The following is a 17581-nucleotide window of genomic DNA, read 5'->3' as shown; positions in this document are numbered from 1 at the left end:
AACCTAGAGCTCTTGCTCCCTCTGGGGCTGCACTAGTTGCTTGGTATTTTCTCTGAAATAAAGTAAGGCTTTATGATAGGATTTTAAACCTTTATTCATAAAAACAAGGAGTGGGGATGTTGTGGCATTTGTTCCACGTTTGCAAGGGTCTTGGTTGAGGAATGTTCACAGTGGGGGTGAGATGAGGCAGTTGGGACTAGGGGCGAGGAGGCTGAACGAGCAGTGCATCGTGGCAGGCCACTGCAATGCCTCCTATGAGATTCAGGAACTCCTGGAAGTCCAGTTGCCCATCACTGTTGATATCAAGCCTCTTCATCATCCTGTCCACAACAGCAGGGTCCTTCTGATTCTGCAAGAGAACGAAGGAGGGGATCATTGTCTGCCTCGAGGAAAAGGCACCCCCAAGTATGGAAGTCCAACCCCAGCACAGCTTTGACAAAAGGAGCAGCATCAATTTGGGGCAGTGCTGGTCAGGTTGTGCTCTGCTTGTGGAAATCAGGGCTTTCCCCTCCATGCTGTGGTGAAGACACAGGTTTTCACTGCCCTGGGAGCCTCCTGGCCTGGCTTTCACTCACCTTTGTAAAGGAAGCCAGCTCGGTGTTCATGAAAGCCAGGAATTCCTTCTTGGAGAGCTTGAGGTTGTCTCCTTCACGCCCTGCGTACCGCTGGAAGACGGCCAGCAGCGACTCTATGCAGCGCTCGGTCTCAGTAGGGGAAACCTTGGACTGTGGAGCAGAAAAGGGGCTCAGTGTGTGCTTGCAGCTTGCTCTGCCTTTGCAGAAGGGTCGTGGCTCCTAGAGGAAGGCTCAGGGCCACCTGCCATCCATTGTTTCCTGTGCCCAACCTGTCCAGCTGCATTTTTCTCTCGTATTCATTTCTTTCTTGCTCAGCACAGCCCTGTGGTGAGGAGGGATGGGAGTGGTGCAGAGCAGGGAGTGGTGGCTGCTATAGGGCTGCAGCGGCTCCTGGCAACTCTGGGAACATGGAAACTTCCCTAGGGAACCATCAGTTGACATAGGGGTGAGGGCAGCTGCCTCTTCCTGAAGTCTTGCTGCCTTCCTCTGTGCTCTCCAGTACTACTTGGCCGTGCCTCTATGATATCTTCCCCTTCTCCCCATCCCCCCTCCCTTGCATTGTCTGGTCAGAGCAGAAACTCTGAGTCACTGGTGAAAAATGCGATGGGGCTGGCACCCAACTGCAGCCAGAACTTGGGGAGCTGGGCTGCTCCAGCAGGATGAGGTTAAGGCACAAAGCAATGGGCAGAAGGGGGATGTGGGACTCTTCCCCGTCCCGTGACTCCAGTCTTGCAGGCAGGGCTGAGTGGAATCTGCCCTTCCCTCTCCAACCTCAGCATCCTCGGGCCTCGCTGCCACATCCTGCGCTGCCCGAGGCCCCGTTCCACTCCTATTTGGTGGACCTGCACCTCGGAGCTTCCTCCCCCCTCTGCCTCGCCTCTCGGTTCCTTCGTATCCCCCACCCTGGACCAGAACTGCAGCCCCCAGCGCAGGGTCCAAGAGAGCGGATGGAGCAAAGAGAAAGCTTGCTGCACCCCCACAACCACAGGGACCCTCTGCTCTCCTCCCCTCCACCCCTCCCTGCGCCCAGGCTCCTCCTTGAGCTCCTCAGCCCAGCTTTTGGCACTTTTCGACGCGTCCCGCTGCGCTTCTGCTTCCCCCCCCCGCCTTGCGCTCACTCACCATGGCTGGGGTTGGGGGCTCGGTGCGGTGTTCGCGGTGCGGTGCTCGGCGTTGTGCAGCAGTTGAGGGCGGTGTGAGCCTCGCCCAGCAGCGCCCGGCCCTGGTTCAGCCCCCCCCGGGGCCACGTTGGGCAATCGGCGGCTGTAACGGCGGATCGGGACGTGCCTGCGGTCCCCACGTCGGCCTGTGCCCCTCCCTTCCCTTCTGCGTTGTAGTTTTTGCAGTTATCACGCTTCCATTTTGTTTTCTCTATTTCTTCTCTCTCCTTTTTTTTTTTTTTCTTCTTTTTTTTTTTATGCCTTTTTTTTTTACACCTTTACATCTCTCTTCGTTTCTCCTTCCCCAAAGCTTAGGGCTGAGCACCCAGTGCTGCCCCGCTGCTCCTTGCAGCATCCCTGGGGTTTGCTTTTGATTTGGGCATCCCTAAAGGCAGCTTGCCCCATCTCCCTGCCTCTTCTCACTGCCCAGAATACCCTGTTATGTGCTCCCCCCTGTAATGGGGCTGCTTAGAGCTAGGATGGGGCTGTGGGGTTCAGATGGGCACAGGGGGAACACTGGAGCTGCTCGGGCATGTTGGCTGCACCCACGCCTGCTCAGGAATTCCTGCTGGAAACTGTGATTCAGAGCAGGGGAAAATTCAGAGCGGGCAGGAAATGGGTGTGGAGGGACCCTTTCCCCATCTGATTTCCCTCATTTATTGCCCCACGTGTTGGAAATAATAATTAAAAAAGAAGTTGCTTTTTCTTTTCCTCAAACTCCAACCTCTACTAAATTGGAAGCAGCTCATTGCCAACAGAACAGACCTGAGCAGGAAGGCTGCTGCTCTGCAGGCTTTGCACTTCCCCCTGTGCTTTGCACTTCCCTCTGTGTCCTGAACCTGGAAATAAAAGCTGGGCCGGGGGCTGAGTGCCATTTCCCACCTTTGCAAGAGGAAATCCCAGCAGGGCTGTGCCTGGCCCAGTGCTGTCTGTAATACGGGGTCGTGGGAGGTTTCTGCTGCTGCTGTGTTTGCTATGGAGGCGTTGGCAGTGTGTGCAGACAGCCCATCTGTGCTGCTGTGCGTTTGTCACCGGGACACACAGCAGTTGTGTGCAAAGGGGGGTGGGGGGAAGCAGAGCAATGTGGCTGGATGGGGCAGGGTCTGTTGAGAGGAGATCTGAGGGGGGCTCCTGGCTGCGTGTCCTGGCGTGCATCTCAGATCAAACCATGTGAGTAGGACCCACTGAAAGCAATGGGCATGTAGTAGGAGGATTTGGTGTGATTATAGCAGCCCCTGTCTGGATTCGGTGCCTGAAACAAGGAGAGATCTGAACTGAGACACCCTCCCAGCAGACTGAGCCTCTGTATAAATTACAGACGAAGACAGCAGCAGGCAGTGCAGTCATCAACTATTTATTATGATTTTTCATGCAATACATCAGTGTGAAGAAGAAACCCCAATGCACCCTCCACCACCATTTCCCTGTGGTATCCACACAGAGCTTTGCCACTTCAAAGCCTCCGTGATGCTGGGGCTGGAATTCTGCTCAGCTGCTGGGAGAGCAGAAAGGTGTGACCAAAAACTTTGAGCCTACAGAGGTGTTTTCCCAGCCTTGAGGAATTTCAGGCTCCAGGAGTACAATCAAGTGAATGGGATTTTTTGTTTGTGCAGTGCACAGTAGAATCTGATAAGCAGCAGAGCCAGCCACGGGGCGAGGGAGACAAACCACTGAAGTGCAGAGCTGTCATGTCACAGGGCAGAAGAGATGACAGGAACACAAAAGACTGAGACCCAAGGAACCCAATTAGAGCAGGAAACTAACTAAATAACTGCAGTGGGGGGGAAGGAAGGGGGGCATAGACATAAAGAGGGCAGGCAGGAGCTTCTGATCCTGGCATAGCTCTCTACCTGTCTGTGTTGCTGAGGGTTTGTCAGGACGGGAATCCCCAAAGCCTCTCACCCTCTTTGTGTTGAGCACTTCAATGTCACCATGTGGTCACATCCTAAGTGTAGGGTAGAAGATGCTCAGAGGAGCCCCGTGGGTGCTACAGACGGGATAACCCTTCAGGGTGCCTTGGCCTCATCCCCGGTAGGATGGCTTTGTTCTTGTGGGGCCATGGGACTGTGTTCCTCCTCATGTTGAGGCTGAGTGGTACCCTCTTGCTGGGAGCTCCTTTTGCTGTTTTCCTCTTCTCGTGTCTGGCGGCTCCTCTCTGCTGAGGGGAGCTCTGCATCCTCGTGGCAGCAGCCAGCTTCGTCCTTTTGGGGTACTGGGTGACGCGGCTCCTCTTCAGCTTGCTGGCCCTGCTTGTGAGCTTCCTGCAGCTCTGGAGCCCGGGATGGAGGTGGTTGGCTCTTGGCCTCCCTGTCTTTGTTTCCTTGGGATTCGGCTTCCTGTGAGACTTCCTCTCCAGTGTCTTTTGGTCCATCACCCTCTGGCTGACGATTCTTCTCTTCCACATCATGCACCCAGGGACTCTGGTGGTCCCTCCTGTCTTCCCTGGGCTCAGCCTGGCTGGTGTCACCCTTCAAGCCATCCAACTCAGGGGCAGAAGCCTGCTGAGCCCCTTCCTTTACCGCTGTTGCAGACCTTTCCCGAGTCTCACCTTTCCTAGGCTCCTTGAGCTCCCTTGCATTTTCCTGGGAAGATGGCAGATGCTGCGGTTCGGGCTCCAGGACACTGCTGTCTTTGCACGGCCCAGCTGGTGGCTGTGGTGAAACGTAGCATTTCCTTACATAGACAGGCTGCTCTGAGTCATTGGACTGCTGACAGATGATCTCATATGTGGTAGCTTTGGGATCATTCAGGTTCTGGATAACATGGATCAAATATGCGATGGTCTGAGGCTCACAGGGCTCAGGGACAGTCTGTACCTCTGGGTGTACATCAGGGTCAGAGGGAATATAGCGGACCCTCACATCAGTGACAGATGGTACTTCTCCACGGGGGATGAGGTCTTTACTATCAATGTCCACAGTTTGGTAGAGGCTTCTGTCCTGCCTTCTTCCCTGATCATCGCGTACTGGGAACCTATTTTGCTCCACTTCCAGGTCCTGCTGACGATCAAGCCTCCTTTCCTTTACAGTAGCCTCTTCCCTCACTTGTGCCCGTACTGTCCTCCTCTCCACCACAGGTTCCTCATGTCTATGCAGGCGATCTCTCCTCTCTACGTCCTCACGGCAGGTCTCCGCTTCAGCTGCAGCCACAGTTTCCTCTTGAGTCCTTGAATACGTCACCAATTTACATGGTCTCCTGGCCTCTTCTTCATGCAACCGTTCTCTGGAAACGTGGCGGATCTCTACATCAGCTTCAGCTTCAGCCTCAATGTCCTCTTGTGTCCTCTGGAACCTGGCTAATTCTTGTGGCCTCCTGGCCTCCTCTTCTCTCTCCCTTTCTTGGGTCACACGTTGGATCTCCACATCAGCTTCAGCTTCAGCCACAATGTCCTCCCGTGTCCGTTCATACCTCACTGATTCACGGGGTCTCCTGGTTTCCTCTACTACGTCTCCTTTTCGGGTCACACGTCGGATCTCCACATCAGCTTCAGCTTCAGCTACAATGTCCTCCCGTGTCTTCACGTACCTTGCCGTTTCATGGGGTCTCCTGGCCTCTTCTCTGCCCCTTTCTTGGGTCACACGTCGGATCTCCACATCAGCTTCAGCTTCAGCCTCAATGTCCTCCCGTGTCCGTTCATACCTCACTGATTCACGGGGTCTCCTGGCCTGCTCTTGTCTCTCCCGTTCACGGGTAACACGTCGGATCTCCACATCAGCTTCAGCTTCAGCCTCAATGTCCTCCCGTGTCTTCACATACCTCGCCGTTTCCCCGCGTCTCCTGGCCTCTTCTCTGTCCCTTTCTTGGGTTACGCGGCGGATCTCTACATCAGCTTCAGCTTCAGCTACAATATCCTCTCGTGTCCTCTCAGATCTCACCAATTCACGAGGTCTCCTGGCTTCCTCTTCTCTCTCCCGTTCGCGGGATACACGGCGGATCTCCACATCTGCTTCCACTTCAGCTACGATGTCCTCCTGTGTTTTCACGTACCTTCCTGAATCACGGGGTCTCGTATCATCTTGTCTCCCGTGTTCCTGGGACACCCGTCGGATCTCCACATCTGCTTCAGCTTCAGCCTCAATGTCCTCCCGCGTCTTCACATACCTCACCGTCTCACGAGGTCTCCTGGCCTCTTCTCTGTTCCTTTCTTGTGTTACGCGTCGGATCTCCACATCAGCTTGGGCTTCAGCTACAATATCTTCTCGTGTCCTCTCAGACCTCACTGATTCACGGGGTCTCCTTGCCTCTTCTCTCTCCCTTGTTCGGGTCACACGTCGGATCTCCACATCTGCTTCAGCTTCAGCCACAATGTCTTCCCGCGTCTTCACATACCTGACCGACTCACGGGGTGTCCTGGCCTCTTCTCTGCCCCTTTCTCGGGTTACACGTCGGATCTCCACATCTGCTTCAGCTTCAGCCCCAATGTCCTCCCGTGTCCGTTCATACCTCACTGATTCACGGGGTCTCCTGGCTTCTTCTCTGTCCCTTGTTCGGGTTACACGTCGGATCTCCACATCGGCTTCAGCTTCAGCTACAATGTCCTCCCGTGTCCGTTCATACCTCACTGATTCACGGGGTCTCCTGGCCTCCTCTTTTCTCTCCCGTTCGCGGATCACACGTCGGATCTCTACATCAGCTTCAGCTTCAGCCACAATGTCCTCCCGTGTCCGCTCACTTCTCAGCAATTCACGGGGTCTCCTGGCCTCTTCTCTGTCCCTTTCTTGTGTTACACGTCGGATCTCTACATCAGCTTGGGCTTCTGCCTCAATGTCCTCCCGTGTCCGTTCATACCTCAATGATTCACGGGGTCTTCTGGCCTCCTCTTGTCTCTCCCGTTCGCGGGATTCACGGCGGATCTCCACATCTGCTTCAGCTTCAGCCTCAATGTCCTCCTGTGTCCGTTCATACCTCTCTGACTCACGGGGTCTCCTGGTCTCTTCTCTGCCCCTTTCTTGGGTCACACGTTGGATCTCCACATCAGCTTCAGCTTCAGCCACAATATCTTCCCGTGTCCGTTCATACTTCACTGATTCACGGGGTCTCCTGGTTTCCTCTACTAGGTCTCTTTTTCGGGTAACACGTCGGATCTCCACATTGGCTTCAGCTTCAGCGTCAATGTCCTCCCGTGTCTTCACATACCTCTCCGACTCACGGGGTCTCCTGGCCTCTTCTCTGTCCCTTACTTGGGTCACACGGCGGATCTCTACATCAGCTTCAGCTTCAGCTACAATATCCTCTCGTGTCCTCTCAGATCTCACCAATTCACGAGGTCTCCTGGCTTCCTCTTCTCTCTCCCGTTTGCGGGATACACGGTGGATCTCCACATCTGCTTCCACTTCAGCTACGATGTCCTCCCGTGTTTTCACGTACCTTCCTGAATCACGGGGTCTCGTGTCGTCTTGTCTCCCGTGTTCCTGGGACACCCGTCGGATCTCCACATCTGCTTCAGCTTCAGCCACAATGTCCTCCCGTGTCCGCTCAGTCCTCACCAATTCACAGGGTCTCCTGGCCTCTTCTCTCTCCCTTGTTTGGGTCACACGTCGGATCTCCACATCAGCCTGGGCTTCTGCCTCAATGTCCTCCCGTGTCCGTTCATACCTCACTGATTCACGGGGTCTCCTGGCCTCCACTTGTCTCTCCCGTTCGCGGGTCACACGTTGGATCTCCACATCTGCTTCAGCTTCAGCCTCAATGTCCTCCCGTGTCTTCACATACCTTACTGATTCATGGGGTCTCCTTGCCTGTTCTCTGTCCCTTTCTTGGGTTATACGGCGGATCTCCACATCAGCTTGGGCTTCAGCCTCAATGTCCTCCCGTGTCTGCTCAGACCTCTCTGGCTCACGTGGTCTCCTTGCCTCTTCTCTCTCCCTTGTTCGGGTCACACGTCGAATCTCCACATCGGCTTCAGCTTCAGCCACAATGTCCTCCCGTGTCCACTCAGATCTCACCAATTCACGGGGTCTCCTGGCCTCTTCTCTCTCCCTTGTTAGGGTCACACGGCGGACCTCCACATCAGCTTGGGCTTCACCCTCGATGTCCTCCCGCGTCTTCGCATACCTCACCGTCTCACGAGGTCTCCTGGCCTCTTCTCTGTTCCTTTCTTGTGTTACGCGTCGGATCTCCACATCAGCTTGGGCTTCAGCTACAATATCTTCTCGTGTCCTCTCAGACCTCACTGATTCACGGGGTCTCCTGGCTTCTTCTCTGTCCCTTTCTTGTGTTACACGTCGGATCTCTACATCAGCTTGGGCTTCTGCCTCAATGTCCTCCCGTGTCCGTTCATATCTCAATGATTCACGGGGTCTTCTGGCCTCCTCTTGTCTCTCCTGTTCGCGAGATTCACGGCAGATCTCCACATCTGCTTCCACTTCAGCCACAATGTCCTCCTGTGTCCGTTCATACCTCTCTGACTCACGGGGTCTCCTGGTCTCTTCTCTGCCCCTTTCTTGGGTCACACGTTGGATCTCCACATCAGCTTCAGCTTCAGCCACAATATCTTCCCGTGTCCGTTCATACTTCACTGATTCACGGGGTCTCCTGGTTTCCTCTACTACGTCTCTTTTTCGGGTAACACGTCGGATCTCCACATTGGCTTCAGCTTCAGCGTCAATGTGCTCCTGTGTCTTCACATACCTCACCGTTTCCCCGCGTCTCCTGGCCTCTTCTCTGTCCCTTTCTTGGGTCACACGGCGGATCTCTACATCAGCTTCAGCTTCAGCTACAATGTCCTCTCGTGTCCTCTCTGACCTCACCAAATCACAGGGTCTCCTGGCTTCTTCTCTGTCCCTTTCTTGGGTTACACGTCGGATCTCCACGTCAGCTTCAGCTTCAGCTACAATGTCCTCTCGTGTCCTCTCTGACCTCACCAAATCACAGGGTCTCCTGGCTTCTTCTCTGTCCCTTTCTTGGGTTACACGTCGGATCTCCACGTCAACTTCAGCTTCAGCCTCAATGTCCTCCCGTGTCTTCACATACCTCACTGATTCACGGGGTCTCCTTTCCTGTTCTCTGTCCCTTTCTTGGGTTATACGGCGGATCTCCACATCAGCTTGGGCTTCAGCCTCAATGTCCTCCCGTGTCCGCTCAGACCTCACTGGCTCACGTGGTCTCCTTGCCTCTTCTCTCTCCCTTGTTCGGGTCACACGTTGGATCTCCACATCGGCTTCAGCTTCAGCCACAATGTCCTCCCGTGTCCGCTCAGTTCTCACCAATTCACGGGGTCTCCTGGCCTCTTCTCTCTCCCTTGTTCGGGTCACACGTCGGATCTCCACATCTGCTTCAGCTTCAGCCATAATGTCCTCCCGTGTCCGTTCATACCTCACTGATTCACGGGGTCTCCTGGCCTCCACTTGTCTCTCCCGTTCGCGGGTCACACGTTGGATCTCCACATCTGCTTCAGCTTCAGCCTCAATGTCCTCCCGTGTCTTCACATACCTCACTGATTCACGGGGTCTCCTTGCCTGTTCTCTGTCCCTTTCTTGGGTTATACGGCGGATCTCCACATCAGCTTGGGCTTCAGCCTCAATGTCCTCCCTTGTCCGCTCAGACCTCACTGGCTCACGGGATCTCCTTGCCTCTTCTCTCTCCCTTGTTCGGGTCACACGTCGAATCACCACATCGGCTTCAGCTTCAGACACAATGTCCTCCCGTGTCCGTTCGTACCTCACTGATTCACGGGGTCTCCTGGCTTCTTCTCTGTCCCTTTCTTGGGTTACAAGTCGGATCTCCACATCAGCTTGGGCTTCTGCCTCAATGTCCTCCCGTGTCCGTTCATACCTCAATGATTCACGGGGTCTTCTGGCCTCCTCTTGTCTCTCCCGTTCGCGGGATTCACGGCGGATCTCCACATTAGCTTCCACTTCAGCTACAATGTCCTCCTGTGTCCGTTCATACCTCTCTGACTCACGGGGTCTCCTGGTCTCTTCTCTGCCCCTTTCTTGGGTCACACGTTGGATCTCCACATCAGCTTCAGCTTCAGCCACAATATCCTCCTGTGTCCGTTCATACTTCACTGATTCACGGGGTCTCCTGGTTTCCTCTACTAGGTCTCTTTTTCGGGTAACACGTCGGATCTCCACATTGGCTTCAGCTTCAGCGTCAATGTCCTCCTGTGTCTTCACATACCTCTCCGACTCACGGGGTCTCCTGGCCTCTTCTCTGTCCCTTTCTTGGGTCACACGGCTGATCTCTACATCAGCTTCAGCTTCAGCTACAATATCCTCTCGTGTCCTCTCAGATCTCACCAATTCACGAGGTCTCCTGGCTTCCTCTTCTCTCTCCCGTTTGCGGGATACACGGCGGATCTCCACATCAGCTTCAGCTTCAGCTACGATATCCTCCCGTGTTTTCACATACCTTCCTGAATCACGGGGTCTCGTGTCGTCTTGTCTCCCGTGTTCCTGGGACACCCGTTGGATCTCCACATCTGCTTCAGCTTCAGCCTCAATGTCCTCCCGCGTCTTCACATACCTGTCCGACTCACGGGGTCTCCTGGCCTCTTCTCTGTTCCTTTCTTGGGTCACACTTCGGATCTCCACATCTGCTTCAGCTTCAGCCTCAATGTCCTCCCGTGTCCTCTCAGTCCTCACCAATTCACGGGGTCTCCTGTCTTCTTCTCTGTCCCTGTTTTGTGTCACATGGCGGATCTCCACATTGGCTTCAGCTTCAGCCACAATGTCCTCCCGTGTCTGTTCATACCTCACTGATTCACGGGGTCTCCTGGCCTCCTCTTGTCTCTCCCGTTCGCGGGTCACACGTTGGATCTCCACATCTGCTTCAGCTTCAGCCTCAATGTCCTCCCGTGTCTTCACATACCTCACTGATTCACGGGGTCTCCTTGCCTGTTCTCTGTCCCTTTCTTGGGTTATACGGCGGATCTCCACATCAGCTTGGGCTTCAGCCTCAATGTCCTCCCGTGTCCGCTCAGACCTCACTGGCTCACGTGGTCTCCTTGCCTCTTCTCTCTCCCTTGTTCGGGTCACACGTTGGATCTCCACATCGGCTTCAGCTTCAGCCACAATGTCCTCCCGTGTCTTCACATACCTGACCGTTTCACGGGGTCTCCTGGCCTCTTCTCTGTTCCTTTCTTGGATTACACGTCGGATCTCTACATCGGCTTCAGCTTCAGTGTCAATGTCCTCCTGTGTTTTCACATACCTGACCATTTTACGGGGTCTCCTGGCCTCATCTCTGTCCCTTTCTTGGGTCACACGGCGGATCTCTACATCAGCTTCAGCTTCAGCTACAATATCCTCTCGTGTCCTCTCAGACCTCACGAAATCACGGGGTCTCCTGGCTTCTTCTCTCTCCCTTTCTTGGGTTACACGTCGGATCTCCACGTCAGCTTCAGCTTCAGCCTCAATGTCCTCCCGTGTCTTCACATACCTCTCCGACTCACGGGGTCTCCTGGCCTCTTCTCTGTCCCTTACTTGGGTCACACAGCGGATCTGTACATCAGCTTCAGCTTCAGCTACAATATCCTCTCGTGTCCTCTCAGATCTCACCAATTCACGGGGTCTCCTGGCTTCCTCTTCTCTCTCCCATTCGCGGGATACACGGCGGATCTCCACATCTCCTTCCACTTCAGCTACGATGTCCTCCCGTGTTTTCGCGTACCTTCCTGAATCACGGGGTCTCGTGTCGTCTTGTCTCCCGTGTTCCTGGGACACCCGTCGGATCTCCACATCTGCTTCAGCTTCAGCCTCAATGTCCTCCCGTGTCCTTTCATACCACACTGATTCTCGGGGTCTCCTGGCCTCTTCTCTGTTCCTTTCTTGTGTTACACGTTGGATCTCCACATCAGCTTCAGCCTCAAAGTCCTCCTGTGTTCGCTCAGACCTCACTGGCTCACGTGGTCTCCTTGCCTCTTCTCTCTCCCGTTCGCGGGTCACACGGCGGATCTCCACATCAGCTTGGGCTTCAGCCTCAATGTCCTCCCATGTCTTCACATACCTCTCCGTTTCACGGGGTCTCCTGGCCTCTTGTCTGTCCCGTTCGCGGGTCACACGTTGGATCTCCACATCTGCTTGGGCTTCAGCCTCAATGTCCTCCCGTGTCTGCTCAGACCTCACTGATTCACGGGGTCTCCTGGCCTCTTCTCTGTCCCTTGTTCTTGTTATACGTCGGATCTCCACATCGGCTTCAGCTTCAGCTGCGATATCCTCCCGTGTCTTCACATACCTGACCGACTCATGGGGTCTCCTGCCCTCTTCTCTGTCCCTTTCTCGGGTTACACGTCGGATCTCCACATTGGCTTCGGCTTCAGCTACAATATCCTCTCGTATCCTCACAGATCTCACCAATTCCCGAGGTCTCCTGGCCTCTTCTCTGTCCCTTTCTTGGGTTACACGGCGAATCTCCACATCTGCTTCAGCTTCAGCCTCAATGTCCTCCTGTGTCCGTTCATACCTCACTGATTCACGGGGTCTCCTGGCTTCCTCTTCTCTCTCCCTGTTTTGTATCACACGTCGGATCTCTACATCAGCTTCAGCTTCAGCCACAGTGTCTTCTCTTGTCCTTTCATACGTCATGGATTCACGTGGTCTCCTATCCTTCTGTGTTTTCCCTTGTTCATAGTAGTCTTCTTCCAGCTTCCTTGTATTATTGTATCTGTGGTCTATTACTAGCGGTTCCTGGAGGTATGACTGATGCAGCCTTTCTGAATCCAGGTATTCAGGCCTGCACGGCTGGCGGCTGCTTCTTTCAAGTTCTTTTTGTTCCAGCTCACGTAGGTGGTTGCGGCTTCTCTCATCTTTGAGTAATTCAGGCTTTTGCATTTGATTGTGCCTTCCTTTATCTGCTTCTTTTGGCTCATGTGGCTGACGGCTGCTTCTTCCATGTGCCACTGCCTCTTGATCTTGTGGTCGATGGTTTCTTTGATCATACACTGGCAATGTTGATTCACGTGGCTGACGGCCACTCCGCCGGTCTGGCAGCAACTGTGGTTCACAGGAATGGCTGCAGCTCCTCACGTCTGCTAGTTGTCCTCGTTGAGGCTTCTCTTGATTTTGTCTCTCATCTCTCTGTGCTGTCTTCAAGCTGCCGCGCTTGTGGTTTTGTAAATCTCCCAGTCTGTCCAGCTCGGGTGGCTGACGTCTTCGGCTGCTTCGTTGGTCGCATGGCTCTTGGCTTTGTTCTTCATATTCCCGAGGGATCATTTCCCTCGGCCTGGTGCTTTGTCTTGCATCAGCTCTACTTTGTGTGTTACGTTGCTGGCGATGACTTCCCGTCTCCTCGTGTGTCTCAAGATCCTGGACCCTGGTGTCTCGCTGTGGCTCAGGTATGCAGGGGGGATGGCGATTGCGCTCAGGTGTTTGTGATTCCTCTTCCTGGAGCTGCTGACGGCTCCCTCTGTTCTTAATTTCAGGCTCTTGGACTGTCTTGCTGCTGGTTATCAGCTTTGTTCTTTGCAGAAGGCATTGTCCCCTCTGCAGGTACCAGTAGCAGGCCTTAGCCACTCTGAATACTAAAAGCAGGAACTCATTAAAATCGATTTCCCCATCCCCATCCCACTCCAGAAACTGCAGAATCTTGTCAATTGTCTGAGGGTCGTGTGGGTTCTGTGGGAAAAACACACGCAGAGAAACAAAAAGCCTTGCTATTCCTTGTCAGGTAATACAAACCCAGTGATCATGACAGTCTCTTCTACTTGCATCTCTCTTAGGTTCACTTTTGTTGCTCAGCATCTCCTCCATGGCTGTGTTCTCCATTTTCCTGGTGGTTCCCTGGCTACAGCTAAACATTTGGTGATGCCATATCCCTCCACTAGATGCATTTCTTTCCTATCTTTGAAAGTAAACCGCCTCACAGTTCTTTCTCCAATTTTTCCTGTTTGTTCACAGCAAAACCTACAGGAAGAGCTTTTGCAAACAGTACAAAACCACACATCTTCTGCTCCCCTTTGGCAAAAGCCTGCGTATCCCATTTCCCTCTGGTCACAAGAATCACTCCCTCTCCAGAAAGTTTTCTGGTCCCCACACTTCAATTTTGCCCTCAATCTTTTCCCATCACTGCAGCACTCACCACTATGGCATCTGCAAATTCCTTCTGGATGAACTCCTTCATCTTCCTTCGGTTGAGTTTGGATTGGTCTCCATCTTCCTTTGCATGTTGGTGAAAGACAGTAATGATGGTGGAAACGCTGTCTAAGAAGTGAGACATCTTTCTGCAGATTCAAGCAAGCCTGCAAGAAAAGTAGCAGACCTAAGGATGGGAGATTTTTTGACTGAGCATGGAAGAGGGGGAGGATTGCTGGGGTCAAGCTGTGCACATTAATGAGAGTCTGGGTGCCCTGAGCTGTGTGTCCGCTCCTCTACCATGGCAAGCTGTGCTTTACCAGGGCACTGGGAAGATATCCAGATGCTTAGGGGTTTTGGTGGGATGGGGAGTGTCCTCCAACTTGTCTGCTGACGTATTGGAATGACGTTTGGTATGGGATGGCAGGATGCCAGCATTTTTGGGTTGCAGGGAGGGGATTGGGGATGGTGATTCAAGAGACACCCCAAGAACCTGTCCCTGTGGGCTCTACCAGCTCCTTCAGTTTCCAGAACCAACGCAGCTCTTTCTGCTTGGCACTGAGATACACCAGCTCCTCTGGAAAGGTCAGAGGATGTCTAAAGCAGTCCTGGCACATCTTGAGGCAGGACTCAGCTTGGGCAGAGGTGGATAGAGCATTCACAGAGGGTTAAACAAGCCCCGTGACCAGCAGCAATGCAAATCAAGTAATGAATCTCATGTTACAGCACCAGCTTGTTGTCCAACAGATTTTGGCCGAAGAGAACAGTCAGATCACCCAGGTCAGAAATATTTATTGAATTCAATGGCAATCTCCTGGGCAGAAAGCAGTGCTTCTGTTTGAGCTTTGTGTCTGAAAACCTCAAATGCCATCTCTGTGCTCCTTTCAGGGTCCCCAAGCCTGTTATTGGCTGCTTTGGTGCCAGGATCTCGGCTTGCAGCTGGGGAAGCTGCTCCCTGCCTGCTTGCAGTGTGCACACATGCATGAACACATGCACGCACCTCTGCATGCAAAACCTGCGTCTTGCTATCTTTATGAAAAACCGAACGCTTCTTCAATCTGTTCCCCCCGGGTGGGAGACGAGTGCAGACCAAAGTGAGGTGCCAGACCTGGCTCAATCTCTCCTTTTTGTTTGGAGGAAAACTGCTTTTCCACACAACACACAACAAAGAGCACGCAGCCGTCCAAATGGCGAAAAATAACATTTCATGGCTGATAAACCCGAAAGACGCCCGGAAAATACTGCAGCAGAAACGTCACTGCCACCCAAGACAGATCCTACAGAAATCATTCATTTTCACCCAGCAAAGCATGCTGTTCAGAAGGAACGACTTACCCAAGTCACAACGGGATCGGATGGGATTCCTGTGAAGCCGTGCGGAGTGATCGGAGGACCCGAGCGCTTTTATAGGGTCCTTGGTGGAGGAGCAGAAAGGAGCCACCCTTTGTGGACATTGTCCTGATTCATCTTTGGCCAAACCCAGCTGCACCTTCATGTCCTCAAACGGGTTATTTAACTTATCATCCCATTACCTATCATTTTAACCCAGAAATAGCAGTTGCCATGTGGCAATTCAGGCATCTGCTGGTTCCGCCTAATCCGGACTGTAAAGTTATTTTATGGGCTGATTGTATTTCAGATTTAAAAAAAAAAAAAAAAAAAAAAAAAAAAAGTCTAGACTGCCTATAAAGTATATATATACGTTAATGGGAGGACGTATTTTTTTATGAACGTGTATCTTCCTAGGTATGCATTTATGTATGCATAATACATGCACATAAAAATAGCACCAGAGTGAACCTGGGAGGGTGTTGTAAGCAGATGTGGAGACTTGCCCACTGTTTTGCAGATCCTTGGGGCTGGGGTCTAGCAGTTTGGCTTTGGGTTTTACTCACGGAGGAAGGGCAGAAGAAGCCCCAGGAACTACAGAAGTGAAATGTAGGTGGGCAGCAGAGACATCTCCAAATCCTGCAGGAGATCTCAGCTGGTGTGGTGATCTTGTAGCATGTGCTGAAATACATGTATTTTTTTTCTCCTTGCTAACTTCTTACTGAAGAGACTTTCATTGTGTTATCCGTGTTTTTTGTTGGGAAAAAAAAAAACAAAACCCAAACCAACAAAACTTTTGTGAACAGTCAAATCTGCAAAACGGACTTTTTAACCAGAAAACATCTATTCAACGTGCAACGACTTCTCATTGAGAAAAATGATGATACAACATGTTTTTATGTTAACTCTTCTCCGTGAGCGGATTTCATTCCAACTTTTCTTGATCTTTAATTAAAACTAAAAGTGGAAACGTCTCGGCTGGGAGCTCAATTCATGTTGAAGCTTCATCTGGTCGCTCTAGGCAACTTTTGCTGTAATTGCCTCTCCAATCCCCCCCCTTCCCTTTTTTTTCCTGAAAGTGTAAATGAATTAGAGACCAATGGGTTCCTTTATTGCTCCCAAACTCTCCCCATGCAGGGAGCATACAAGGAAAACTTTGGCCATGCCACTTGGGCTCTGTGCTGGAGCTGAGCTGCATGACATGACAGAGACATTGCGGGCAGCTCCGGAGCAGGAACTTGCCACACAGCCTTGGCTGAGCTGCTCATCTGTCCCATCTGATGGTAAGAACATACTGGGTGTAGGAGTCTAATTAATTAGTGCTGGTAACACCTTGGGGATACTCATACAAGTGCTCACGGAGGATTGTTACTAACCGTGCTTCATTTTTGAGCTTTTTTTCAGGATTAAATTATACTGGTGTAAATTATACCCCACCTGTGGGATAATGATACCCTTGGGAAACTGTAATTTTATGGTAGATTGCAGTTATTATTAAAATTAGAGCATTACAGTGTGGCTGGAGCTTGTATACACAGTGTCCTATAACAGTCTGCAATCCCCGCAGGGGCTGGGGACATTGGGAGGCACCGGGCAAATTTTGGGTGTTAATAGAGGCAGCACCAAACCATGTTCTCCAAAGGCTTGGATGTCCCCAGAGGGGGCTCTCAAAAGGGGGATTTGGGTCAATTTTTCAGTGCTGTTACCCAGCAGGGTGGGCTCCATTCTCCTCTCTCCATCCAGTTCTGTGTGAACTGCTGTCTGTGTTCGTATAGGGTGGCCAAACCTCGTTTGGTTGTTGAGATCTCCTGTTGGTCATTGGGGTCATCCGTCAGTGGGTGTTTGGATCATCTGTCAATCAGTGAGATCATCCAATGATCATTGGGATTGCTCATTATTTAATGGGATCGTTCAGTGATCACTGGGATTGCCCATTGTTTAATAGGATCATCCATTGATTCTATGATTTAATCTCAGAAGAACTGTGCTCCTCATGGGGCATATAAAAGACTTTTTACACCTCCCGGCCTTGCAGGTGTCATAAACAGGTCCTTGTGTCTGCAGGGTGATTTTCGCTCTGCTGTAATGTTCTCCTTAAAATGAAGCAAAAAAAAACCCTCCCCCCAACTTCAAATGCAACACTCAAAAAGTATAATAATTCAGAGTAGTGTATATTTATCACATCATTAACAGGACTTGGGGGTCGTTTTTTTACTGGTGCTGCAAAAGGCTGTGGTTGATGGACTGAGGAGTCTGGTGATGGGAGAACTGAGGTGGGGCCAATAAGTAGCAGGGGGCTCTTCAACAGTCCTCAGCTGAGAGCTGTTTTGCAAGAAAAATGGCATTTTCTGGAAAGGAAAATGTTCTGAGGAACATCTCAGATGGAATGGGAGTTTTGATGGATTTGTGATGGAATTTAAATCTTGTCTGTCCCATTTCATTTTGACAACACTCACAGCTGCCACGAAGGTGGGTCAGGGTCTGCTTTCTCCATGTGTTTTATCAT

At 52.1% G+C, this 17581-nt stretch overlaps 2 protein-coding genes across 2 annotated transcripts; both read right to left on the bottom strand.

Moving 5' to 3' along the window:
* Positions 1–76: 76 nt before the first annotated feature.
* Positions 77–1894, bottom strand: S100A11 (S100 calcium binding protein A11). Its single transcript, XM_031606335.2, has 3 exons — positions 1698–1894; positions 576–725; positions 77–349 (listed from the first exon to the last, which is right to left on the bottom strand). Exons 1-3 carry the CDS (start codon positions 1698–1700, stop codon positions 197–199), a joined length of 306 nt encoding a protein of 101 aa, XP_031462195.1. The 5' UTR covers positions 1701–1894; the 3' UTR covers positions 77–196.
* A 1639-nt stretch (positions 1895–3533) lies between these two features.
* On the bottom strand, positions 3534–13891 carry TCHH (trichohyalin). The gene is made up of 3 exons (XM_090127040.1): positions 13754–13891; positions 6898–13290; positions 3534–6783 (listed from the first exon to the last, which is right to left on the bottom strand). Exons 1-3 carry the CDS (start codon positions 13889–13891, stop codon positions 3742–3744), a joined length of 9573 nt encoding a protein of 3190 aa, XP_089983166.1. The 3' UTR covers positions 3534–3741.
* Between the last annotated feature and the right edge of the window lie 3690 nt (positions 13892–17581).

Source organism: Phasianus colchicus, chromosome 30, assembly GCF_987193195.1.
Source record: "Phasianus colchicus chromosome 30, bPhaCol1.hap1.1, whole genome shotgun sequence".
Classification (NCBI taxonomy): Eukaryota; Metazoa; Chordata; class Aves; order Galliformes; family Phasianidae; genus Phasianus; species Phasianus colchicus.
The sequence above is the reverse complement of the archived record's forward strand: the minus strand, read 5'-3'. Positions and strand labels throughout refer to the sequence as shown.

Coding starts and splice junctions, on each gene's coding strand:
- S100A11 (XM_031606335.2), bottom strand. Junction 350..575: donor AGCTGGCTTCCTTTACAAAG/GTGAGTGAAAGC, acceptor GTTCTCTTGCAG/AATCAGAAGGACCCTGCTGT.
- TCHH (XM_090127040.1), bottom strand. CDS start 13,891: ATGTCTCACTTCTTAGACAGCGTTTCCACCATCATTACTGTCTTTCAC. Junction 13,291..13,753: donor AATTTGCAGATGCCATAGTG/GTGAGTGCTGCA, acceptor TTTTTCCCACAG/AACCCACACGACCCTCAGAC. Junction 6,784..6,897: donor AAGTAAGGGACAGAGAAGAG/GCCAGGAGACCC, acceptor GACCTAGTAGAG/GAAACCAGGAGACCCCGTGA.